Source organism: Diabrotica virgifera, chromosome 7 (assembly GCF_917563875.1).
Source record: "Diabrotica virgifera virgifera chromosome 7, PGI_DIABVI_V3a".
Taxonomy (NCBI): domain Eukaryota; kingdom Metazoa; phylum Arthropoda; class Insecta; order Coleoptera; family Chrysomelidae; genus Diabrotica; species Diabrotica virgifera.
In genome coordinates this window covers 189,988,438-190,001,014 of record NC_065449.1, presented here as the reverse complement: position 1 = coordinate 190,001,014, position 12,577 = coordinate 189,988,438, and the positions used below count along the sequence as shown (strand labels likewise).

Genomic DNA, 12,577 nt, shown 5'->3' with positions numbered 1-12,577 from the left:
AATAAAACAATATTGAAATGGCTAAGCACAAGTAAAGAAGAGGAACGAGAAAAATACCAAGATCAAAGGAAAAAGACAAAGAAATTGTTTAAATCAAAGAAAAATAAAAAAGTAGACGGTAGACGAAATTATGAACGAGATCGAAACAGAAAATAAGAGACAATTCAAAACCACTCTACCAATACTTAAAGCTAGGTAGTAGAAAACGGACAGCTAATGTAGCCATAGAAGCAGAAACATGGCAGAAGTATTTCGAAGAAATGTATCAAGAAACGGATGTAGAAGAAGAAAGAGAAACAATAATGAACCCGGAACAAGGTGAAGAAGAAGAATTGACCTATACAGAAGTAAAAGATACAATATGCAAACTGAAAAACGGGAAAACAGCGGGAGACGACGGAATATGTGCAGAACTTATAAAATACGGGGGTGAAGCACTATACAGAAAGATTTATGAACTAATACAGAATATATGGAATAAGGAAACAATGCCCGAAGAATGGAAGAAAGGAATTATTGTGACAATCCCAAAACAAGGAGACCACAGGATATGTAAAAACTACCGAGCAATTAATTTACTGAATGTAACATATAAAGTACTGACTGGTATAATTAGAGACAGACTAACAATATACACAGAACAAAGCATAGGAGACTACCAGTACGGTTTCAGAAAAGGAAGATCCACGATAGATGCTATCCATACACTAAAACAAGCGATAGAGAAAACATACGAGTACGACGGAGAAGCACATATACTTTTTCTAGACTTTAAACAGGCTTTTGACAAACTAAGTAGAAGAAAAATGATCCAAGACTTACAAGAGAGCAAAATACCAAATAAAATTCCCAAGCAACAATATACACCGGAAGAGAGAGAACAGAAATAATAAAAATTAAAAATGGAGTAAGACAAGGAGATGCGCTCTCAACTGTACCATTTATTCTATCATTAGATAAGATAATAAAAAAGTTGTCAAACGCTGGAACTATAAATAAAAATGCAGTACAAATAATTGGGATATGCGGACGATATAACCATAGTAGCAACAGATAAAAAGGCATTAAAGAAAACCTTTCAAGAAATAGAAAACGAATCCAAACTAAGAGGACTGGAAATAAATGAAAATAAAACAAAATACATGAATGTAAGTAAAAAAAAGAAGACGCAACTGACAGAAATGACAATAGACGCACACAGCTTCGAAGAGGTTGAAACATTCAAATATTTGGGAGTATTAGTCAACAGAAGAAATGAAAGTGTAGATATGAAAAGAAGAATTCAAGCAGGAAACAAAGCATTCTACAGAAATAAAAAAATTTTCAAAGATAAGAAGATAAGCCGAAATATAAAAATGAAAATCTACAAAACGACCATAAGACCAATAGTGATATGCTTTGGAGACATTCACATTAACAGCAAGAGAAGAAGAGCAGCTGAAAGTTTTTGAGAGAAAAATTATGAGAAAAATTCTGGGACCAAAGAGGGAAAACGAAGAGGATGCAAGGCAATGGATGAACCACGAAATACAAGAATGGATGGGTCAAGAGAACATAGTAAGAGCAACAAAAGCAGAGAATTAGATGGTATGGACACATAATGAGAAGAGAGAAGAACAATCCGTTAAGAGTTATAACCGAATGGATACCACCAGGTACAAGAACCAGAGGCAGGCCTAAACTCAGATGGAGACAACAAGTGGAAGAAGACTTAAGAAGTATAGAAATTAGAAATATAGGAAGCAAAATCAGAGAGAGAGAAGAATGGAGAAAGGTAGTGGAAACAGCGAAGTCACACCAGCAATTGTAAAACCAAAGTCAGAATGGGATGATCCCCCACAAAAAGGATCTTCAAGTGAAAACAGCTTCAGCTTCCTCGGGAGCGTACAGCTTGTATATATGGATATGTAAATAGGGTCTAGGACGTTTCATCGCCGCCAGTTCATCGCCGGCCGATTCATCGCCGGCCCATTCATCGCCGGCCGATTCATCGCCAGTCAGTTAATCGCTTTCTGATATATTTCCGAATTTTCGACAGTTACATTTATTATTTATTTTTAGTATTAATTAGGAATTCTAGGAAAAGACCATTCCCGTTGCCATACTTAATCTTTTAATAGACTTTTAAACTTCTATAACATAAAATATATTATAATGATAATCTTAAATTTCACGGTCAACATTTCCAACCAAGAGAAACTGTTTCTTAAATTCGAAAAGAACCCAAAATGTCTGTACAACATTTAGGGGAAGTAGAACAGTAAATATAATAATATTTTTTATCTTTTTAATTGTCATAAGTTTTGAACTGAATTTAACGTCGTGTCGTGTCATCTCCCATAATACAAAATCAACTGACTAACTAGCGATGAAACGGACGGCGATGAAATGGACTGGCGATGAACCGGCGGCATCGAAACGGCGGCATCGAAACGGCGGCGATGAACCGGCGGCGATGAAACGTCCCATTCCGTGTAAATATTACTACGAGTAGAATGTCATTCTACTTGACAATGTCATAACTAACTTAAAGAGATGGCTTTTGAATGTTCTTGGATAACTGTTATTTTTTGTATAATTGCAAATTATTAATTCAGTTAATAAATGTGATAATTTTTTCACTAACTGTGTATTCAGTGATTGTAATAATTTATATATACCTACAACAAAAACTAATACTCAATCGAGAAAAGAGGAAAAGTGTTAAAGTGATTTTTCAATAATATATTGTTACTATGGAACGCTTACAATTTTGAACATATTTAACAACAAAATACTTGGATCACAGAATATATCTTGATATATTCTCTGCTTCTATCTTCCATAAATAATACACAATAAATAACTTTTTATAAAGTTCACGTCTTAAATCAATTATTTATCAAACACACTATATATCAATATTATTTAATCAACAACTCAAAATATTCCCGATTCATGTCAAATATTTAAAATTGTCACCGATTTTCAGTGTCTGACTGACATTATCCTGACAATATTCTATTCGACTGAGTGCGTTGTATGACAAATATAGATTTGGAAAATATTACCACGGACATTGTGTTCATTTTTTTCGAATCCTGAAAAAACCAATAAATATTTTTTAAAAATCTAATCGCAGAATGAAAGACTAAATTATTACCGAGGGCCAAAAGTCCCTTAGAATAAATAAAAAGTTTATTTTGAATTAGATATTTGAAATTAAAAATAACACTAAATTTTCTCTTAGTTTTCACCCCTGTAACTCATTAAAATAAACATTATAGAAGTTCTCAGGGACTTTCGGCTCTCTCTAATAACGTAGTCTTTCATTCTGCGTTTAAATTTTTCAAAAATACTTATTAGTTTTCTCAGGATTCGAAAAAAATGAATCCCCATTTGAATAGCATTGCAGCCGAAAATACGTAGGTACCAGAAATCAAAATCATTGTTTACACCTATTAGAATTTTTGCAGTCTTTCCATCTCTTCTAATGCTTTACTATTATACGGTGTAGACCCTGTTAATTTCTTGCGAATTACGAATTCTAATGTTATTTGTTACACGAAACGTCTCTACCGGTAGTTTTTCTAAGACTACGTTAAAAACACCAATTATTTAATTCGAGTTTTGGTTGAAGTTTTGTTTCGTATCGTATGATTCAATAAAATTGTGTTTTGACTAGGAAAGTTTTGGGGTAGTTCTGATTTTTTTTCATTATATATGGATTTTGGGCTGCTGAATCCGAATATGAGGTTTGCGGACAAAGTTTCTTGCCAGAACATTGAAAAAATCGCGAAAAAAGCGAAAAATTTCAGCTTTTTTCCGCTTTTTTGCTCAAATCTCGAAAACTATTAACTTTTAGTGAATGGTCTGTTAACAGAAATTAAAGTACTTAAAATTATCTACAAATATCACTATTTACTTTTTTTTCAGATAAACCATTCGGTCTAAAGTACAAGTTAAAAATTGCCAATTTTTAACGGTCTCGGCAAAACCCACTTTTTACATTCCAAAACTTTAATTTTTATTAGAATGCTGTCATTTGATACATTTCTCCTAGTTTTCTGTACAAGTAATAAATGTTCGTTCATATTTATGGTATGTCTCTTGTGACAGCTTCCATGAGTCCATTCCGTCCTAAGTGGCCGGGAATGTCTCTGCTTTTCCCTAAGAGCCACAGAAGATCAGGCACAGATGGAGTCACAGTTTCAGTTGGTGTGAACATTTCCTTCGGATCTGTTATCTTGATTTCTGATAAACCTTGAGGTTTTGTCCTTTTAAAATGAATTAGTTGAACATATCCCTGACTTCCATAAGCCTCAGGCGCGGGTTTCTTTTTTATCCGAGGAATGGATTACTTAGGAGCTACTGCATGTTTTGGTGCAATACAAGAAATGTCACCCATGACGTGAAAAGTGTGGTATCCGTCGATTGTGTGTACGTTAAAATCAATGTTATCGTACACGTGTTGTGTAAAGCACGGCCAATTTTCTGCGGATTGCCTGCGATTGCTGACACTTCCAGACAAGCAACGCGCTTGCTCAAAGTCTTGTAGCGGCAGTAATGCCACATATGACGTGAAAAGTGTGGTATTCCTCGATTGTATGTACGTTAAAATCAGCGTTATCGTACAGCGTATCAATTTTCTGCGGATCGACTGCGAATGCTGACACTTCCAGGCGAACAGCTTCTGTATAGGATGAACAAAACCTTAAAGAGGAAACTACAGATAACTACATTTTCTTGAGCCGTACTTTTTGTAGAGAAAACGGCCAACCCTGCAAGGAATGGTGAGACCAACTATCTGGGCCTTTCTGCCGCTACAAGACTTTGAGCAAGCGCGTTGCTTATCTGGAAGTGTCAGCAATCGCAGGCGATCCGCAAAAAATTGACCAACCGTGCTTTACACAACAAGTGTACGAAAACGCTGATTTTAACCCTTTCTATGCCAGGCCTTAATTTGCATGTTGTTCCCTTAATCCCAAAGGTTTTTTCATGCTTAGAGTCCCATTGCCTTATATATACGTCGCATATAAATAAACAAATAAATGACCAAAACATGTTTCTTAATGAGTTTTTTTTAATCAAATTAAACTTGAAAAAATGTAACTAACTTAAAAAAATAATTTAATGTAAATTATCATTAAAAGTTTTCTTTTGTGTGCTACTCCTCAAAACATGACACTACGCAAAGGCCGACTTCGCATCTTGCACACATGTATCTCGATTCGCTTCTTTTTTTTTTCTCTGGTCTTTTCTGTGGCTACAAACGCTTCACCTCCTAGCAGCTACCTATAAGCGTTGCCACCAGTGCTACAATATATCATATATCTAAAATATCTGAACAAATATATACGGCAATGGGTCCGCATGACCTGTCTTAGGTGGCAATATTTTGAGGCTTTGGGAACAATAATTATCTAAATAACATTTTCGGACATATTTCTACGGCATTGAGACACCAATGAGTCTAAAATTTTATAAGCAACGCATATTTTCGGCTTTGGTAAATTGAGACCATAACACCTTGAACGTATATATACGGCGGCTGGGAATACAGACCCACTTTTTCAAAAACATATATATGCAGCGTTGGGACAGGAAGGGTTAACGTACATACAATCGACGGATACCACACTTTTTACGTCATGGGTGGCATTTCTTGTATTGCACCAAAACATGCAATAGCTCCTAACCAATCCATTCCTCGGCTAAAAACTAAACCCGCACCTGAGGTTTATGGAAGTCAGAAAGCTGTTCAACCAATACATTTTGAAAGGACAAAACCTCAAAGTTTATCAGAAATCAAAATCCGAAGGGAATGTTCACACGGACTGAAACTGTGACTCCATCTGTGCCTGATCTTCTGTGGCTCTAAGGGAAAAGCAGAGACATTTTCGGTATTTTAGGATGGAATGGATTCATGGAAGCTGTGAGAAGAGACATACCATATTCATATTATGAACTAACATTTATTATTTGTACAGAAAACTAGAAGAAATTTATCAAATGACAGCATTCAAATAAAAACTAAAGTTTTGGAATGTAAAAAGTGGGTTTTGCCGAGACCGTTAAAAATTGGCAATTTTCAATTTGCACTTTAGACCGAACGGTTCGTCTGAAAAAAAAAAGTAAATAGTGATATTTGTAGATAATTTTAAGTACTTTAATTTCTGTTAAAAGTTACTAAAAGTTAATAGTTTTCGAGATTTAAGCAAAAAAAGCGGAAAAAAGCTGAAATTTTTCGCTTTTTTCGCGATTTTTTCAATGTTTCGGCAAGAAATTTTGTCTGCAAACCTCATATTCGGATTCAGCAGCCCAAAATCCTTATATAATGAAAGAAATCAGAACTACCCCAAAACTTTCCCACTAGGGAGCTCGTAAAGTACAAATTCACTGAATCAGTATTGAAATTTGACACGAATAAGCGCCAATATTTATATAAACAAAGATATGAGCGTTCAAAATCGTCGCCGCTTAGGATGTTTATAAACATGATGTAAAAACATGAAAAGTAGTCGGAATCGGCAAAAAATTTGAAACTTATAAAATTATGCTTCAACGTTATGCTTCATAAATAAACAATAAACAATTAATGTAAAAAGTGAAATTATGTATAGTTCATATAATTAGCTACAATCTGTAAAAGTTTCAAGTTTCTACATTGTAAAAAACAAGATAATGTAAGCATTTTCCATTAAAATCGTTTTTTTTATTTAAACAATTAATAAACAAAAAAAATTTATTGACTATTTTCGTGTATTGTTCCTGCGAATGCATACGTCTGCAAATTTTCATAAATTTTCATTGAAGAAAAGGCAGTCAAATTAACGTCTAAAGATTTGACCCAAACGATTGAACTAAAGAATTATGACCTGAATGAAGATCGACTAATTTTAGATGAACCATTGGGAAAAAGAATAAGGAATGAGGATCAAGTTAACAAAAGTTATAATAGACGTAGGTAGATTGTGGTTTTCCGGGTTTGACTCTGCGTTGAATAGTTTTGGTTTTTTCAAAAACTATTGTTTTGACGTCGTTTCGGCAAGGTCATACTTGCATTGTCTGCTAGTCAGATTAGTCCGGCTTCTTCCTGATGTTCGAGGAGAACTAGAACGAGGAAGTTTTTCTAAAAACCAAAACTATATTTAACGCGTATACGTTGAGATTGATAAATTGCTTAATATTCCCAATACCAACATACGGATGTTAATCTTGGACCCTAAGACAAGCGAAAAGAAGAAAGAAACTGAAATCGTTCTGTTTCAATTCAAAGGCTATCTGCAATAATTAAAATACTTTGAACATGTGAGAGCAGACACAGGAAACATGGAAAGACTTATTATCCAAGAAAGAGTAGAAGGCCGAAGATGACGAGGCAGATTCCCAACAAGATGGACCAAATTACAGGAATATGTAAAAGACCTCTACGCATGAGTTAAAATAAATGACCAGAGGCAGAGATCTTTGAAGACGGACAATATACGACATCACAATGACCACTATACTCCCTCCGGGGGTCATGGCCTGAAGAAATATATAATATTAATTAAAAAAAAGTATGTTGATAGGGATCTACACAGAGACAATAAAGAACGAAGAGGATTTGTTCCAATAGTTCTAAATGGATCATCATGACGGAAAATCTGGGAGACCTATGGCCTATAGATATCTGTAGATATGTATTTATCAATATAGATAACTTGTATGGCCTGGTCACGTAGAAGGAATGAATAGCGCATAGTTATTGAAAATGAGGCTAAAATTCATCAAAAACTAAAAACTATCAAAGACTCAAAATAAATTAATAAAATAACAAACACCTAAAACTAACCTAATCCTGCACATAAATTGTCTATATAAATTATTTTAAATATACATTATTACAAAAATATTAAATTTTAGTTATTAAAAAGTATATTTTCTACTTATTTCTATACCTAGTGTTTTTATTCGAATTTTTTTATTCATTCAAAAAAATGTAAACATACCTGATTGGTACACCGCAAACACCACCACCAAAAAAATCCAAATGTGCTTCATTATTTTGAAAACTTTTTTTACACTTCATCAGCTGTTCGTGATTGCATTACCTACCACAAAGAACTGTCCAATAAGCGCACTTTTTGAATTATCCTCACATTTCCTTCAGAAAGTTAATAATCATAAAACAGTAAACGATTGATTCGCGAAACTTTTCCAAATTAATGCCCGTAATTTAGAATAGTGTTAACAATTTTGTGCGATCTACAATGGAAAGAACAGATTGCAATAATCCTACTAAGCGAGGTAAAGAAGAGAAAGTCGTCTCAGATAGGTTGCGGCCATACACACGTTGGAATACATCAAATACGGCGGACCCCCTCTACAAGAAAAACAGGCCAGTGCTTATTACAGGCTCGAAATAATAAATATGGAACACAATTAAATCAAATTATTATATTAATTTGTGTTAATGAGAATGCAAAATATAAAAACAAATTGAGATAAGGAAACCTTTGAGATATAAGAATGTACCTATATACAGGGTGTCCAGAAACTTTCCTGACAAACGAAGACCGAAGATTCCTCGGATAAGTAATTTTAAGACAATTGATGGATTCGACCGTTACTTAATGGAAGTTCATTTTATCTAACAATAAAACACTGAAAACGTTTGTTTTCTATACTTCCACAAAATTTATTATAACTATATGTGACTAGCTGTTTCGGCAGAGTGCAGTGGCGGCTCGTCAGAGGAGGCAAGAGAGGCTCAGCCTCCCCATAAATCTTTTACACACTCTACACTGTTTTGTTTATCATTAATCGCGAAAACAACAAGTACAACTCTCACTATTATACAACGTGTAAATTCCATATTATCACTAATTATCCATACGTACGGAGCATTAGCATTAGAACGCATGATCGCGTCTCAGTTTTATTACATATTATTGTAGGCAGGACCCTGGGTTATCCCGAGATGCATGAACGGAGCACGGAGCCGAGAAGCCCAACAGTCTCCGTTGCTAATGCTCCGTGCAGCGCAGCAGGCATTTAAGGAGACCCGGTCTCCTAACAGTGGCATCTACGGTGCCATCACACGCTGCCCGGAGATATACCAAGGGAGGCAGAATAGCTTATCGGCTCCGTTGCGTGGTTGCGTGCGTCTCGAGACAACGAATTTTAGGGTCCTGACTAAAAATACATAATGAAAAATCTAAAAGTGCGAATTTTGTTATGAAATTTGGTATGTGGGGTTATAATAATATTTGGAACAACTTGCTCAAATAACTTTTTCCGATATCTCTAACTCAAAGCAAAATATCGGTAATTTATGGTGTTATTGAATTCGCAGTAGGCCGCGTTTAGAATTAAAAAAATTCAGTTGAGTATCTTAAAAAATTTGAAGCTTCATTATGTATGGACTGCAAAACTTCAAATCTGTATTTATTTTGATATGCGAGGTATCTATTTACAAATAGATGGAATTGTTAACAAATAAACGACACAAACTTTGGTATTACACTTTTACAATTAGACTATTTTTAAAATGATATGATATCATGAAATTATGAATTAAGATGATATTATGAAATGTAAATAAAAAATGGTCAAAAAATGGGGCCTTAAATTACATTTTTTGGCACATTTTTTTGCTAGTGCAAATTTGTCTAGATATTTTACAGTTAGGTATAGCCTCCCCTATTGTAAAAATCACGAGCCGCCACTGGCAGAGTGCCTTTCTCAAGTGATTAAGTTTACTATGTGTTTGCCTTTTTAAAGTCTTTAACTGAAGAAGTTGAGAAGTGGGGAGCTGTTTGTCTCGAGTTGGTCATTCAGAATTATATCTGTATTTTTTAATTTATTAATTTCGATCGATTCTAATAAAGATAGCCGATTCTAATAAAGATAGCTTAAGGCCTTTATTTTGAATATGCAGAATTTGAAACTCTTAATTAAAAGAATGATTATGATCTAGAATCTAGAAGGTAAAGTGCGTATGTAGAAGTGTCTGTTTTTCTATTGTTGAAAGCCCTTTTGTGTTCTGCTATCCGTTTGGCAAAGGTTCTGCCAGTTTGATCGATGTAAGTTTTCGGACAGTCACCACAAGTTAGTTTGTAGACACCACTCTGTAGTTGTTTTCTCTTTCGGCTCTTATTGCTCTTAATATATTTGCTTAAGTTGTTGTTAGTTCTGAAAGCTGGTGTTATTCCTTTCCTTTTTATGTATCTGGCTATTTTTGTTGTTATCTTGCCAGTATATGTGATAGAGCAGAAGGTACTGGGTTCTTTCTGTGATGGTGGATAGACTAATTTCAGGGCTTACTTATGGAGTTTTTGGTTTAAAATTTTATTAAACTTGTTCGTTATAGCCATTGTGCTATTTGTTTAATGATGTTCAGTTCTATTTCGAAGTTATTTTTTGACATGGGAATTTCTGTCGGTCTATGTATCAGGCTATCATCATCCCATCCTACACAACACAAATTAGCAGCCTACCATAGCATGATACATAGACTGACAGAAATTCCCATGTCAAAAAATAACTTCGAAATAGAACTGAACATCATTAAACAAATAGCAGTAAACAATGGCCATAACGAACAATTAATAAAATTTTAAACCAAAAACTTCATAAGAAAGCCCTGAAATTAGACTATCCACCACCACAGAAAGAACCCAGTACCTTCTGCTCTATCACATATACTGGCAAGATAACAACAAAAATAGCCAGATAAATAAAAAGGAAAGGAATAACACCAGCTTTCAGAACTAACAACAACTTAAGCAATTATATTAAGAGCAATAAAAGCCGAAAGAGAAAACAACTACAGGGTGGTGTCTACGAACTAACTTGTGCTGACTGTCGAAAACTTACATCGGTCAAACTGGCAGAACCTTTGACAAACGGATAGCAGAACACAAAAGGGTTTTCAACAATAGAAAAACAGACACTTCTACATGCGCACTTCACCTTCTAGATCATAATCATTCATTTAATGAAGAGTTTCAATTTCTGCATATTCAAAATACAGGCCTTAAGCTATCTTTATTAGTATCTATGGAAATTAATAAATTAAAAAATACAGATATAATTATGAATGACCAACTCGACACAAACAGCTCCCCACTCCTCAACCTCTTCAGTTAAAGACTTTAAAAAGGCAAACACATAGTAAACTAAATCACTTGAGAAAGGCACTCTGCCGAAACAATTGTAGTCACATAGTTATAATAAATTTTGTGGAAGTATAGAAAACAAACGTTTTCAGTGTTTTATTGTTAGAATTTTAAGACAATTGAACCCAATTCACCAAGTCCGAAAATGCTTTTTAATGGAGCTAGAGCTCTTTGAAGATGGCGTCTTGTAATTAGTTTTTTTTTTTAATTTTTGGGTTTTTTAGTAGCTTTGGGTAGGGCAACGTGTATTTTATCGCATAACTTTTTTGTCTTCAATTTTTAAGCATTTTTGACACTAGATTATTAAATTATGCGACATTCTAGTACTAAAAGGTACTCAGTACCTACCTACTCTAACTTCAAGTCGGTAGGATATACATTTATCTAGAAAAATCGATTTGAAAATTTTTCGTTTTTTGAATTTGAAACAAATTTGTTTTAAAAAACTATTTAGAATGACAAAACCTGGTACTTTTATTTATCTTCCAGCGATAAATAGATATCATCAATTACAAATTTTAGTACCTGTCATACGCGTCCGTTTTGGGTAGATCAACGGTTAGTTTATCGCAGAACTTTTTGTCTTCAATTTTTAAGCATTTTTGAAACTAGATTATTAAATTATGAGATATTCTAATACTAAAATTACTCTTGCTGTAAGTCAGTAAAATACACCTTTTTTGAAAATTGTTTTCACATGTTACTGACTTAAAGCAAGAGTACCTTCTAGTACTAGAATTTTTCACAATTTAATAATCCAGTGTCCCAAATACCTAAACGGACGCCTATGACCGGTACTAGAAATTCGCAATTGATGGAATCGATTTATCTCTGGAAAATAAATGGTCGTACTAGTTTTGTTTTTTACCGGACACGCCAGAATCCCGACAGGCGAAAATCCCGACATGCAACAATCCTCGCATAAGCAAAATTCCCGACCACTACATTTTGAATATTTATTGTTTCTTTTTCAAAGGCAAAACCAAATCATATTATAGAGTATTGAAATTGAAAAATTAATTATTACTTACTAATAATTACGGGTACTATATTTATTATGTATTTTAAAAGAAAAAATTATTAAACACTTTATTTTATAAACTAAAAAGGGGGAAGTTCCCTAGGTTGGCTGTATACCATATACAGTGGTACCTCGACATACGAGGGTAATTCGTTCCGTAACCTTTCTCGTATGTCAAAGCAATTTTCCTCATTGAAATTAACTGAAATGTCATTAATCCGTTTCAGTCCCAAAAAATCACTTTAGTTGTTTTTGTTAAGTGTTTTTAAATAAGAAAAATGTTTTTACAAGAAGAAACATTTATTTATAAATAATAAAAAATACATACATATTCTGTAAAAACATAAGAAAAAGTGAGGTGCTTACGGAAGCGCTTAATTTTCGTCCGTGGTCTTCGCTTTTTTCGTCACAC

General features: G+C 34.0%; 1 protein-coding gene across 1 annotated transcript in view; it reads right to left on the bottom strand.

Moving 5' to 3' along the window:
* The window catches only part of LOC114326347 (dual oxidase), a 276,211-nt gene extending 267,911 nt beyond the window's left edge, over nucleotides 1-8,300 (bottom strand). The window contains exon 1 of the mRNA XM_028274683.2: nucleotides 7,974-8,300. Within this exon, the coding sequence (XP_028130484.1) occupies nucleotides 7,974-8,025 (52 nt within the window). The 5' untranslated portion in view covers nucleotides 8,026-8,300. The remainder of the gene's footprint in view (nucleotides 1-7,973) is intronic.
* Nucleotides 8,301-12,577: the final 4,277 nt, after the last annotated feature.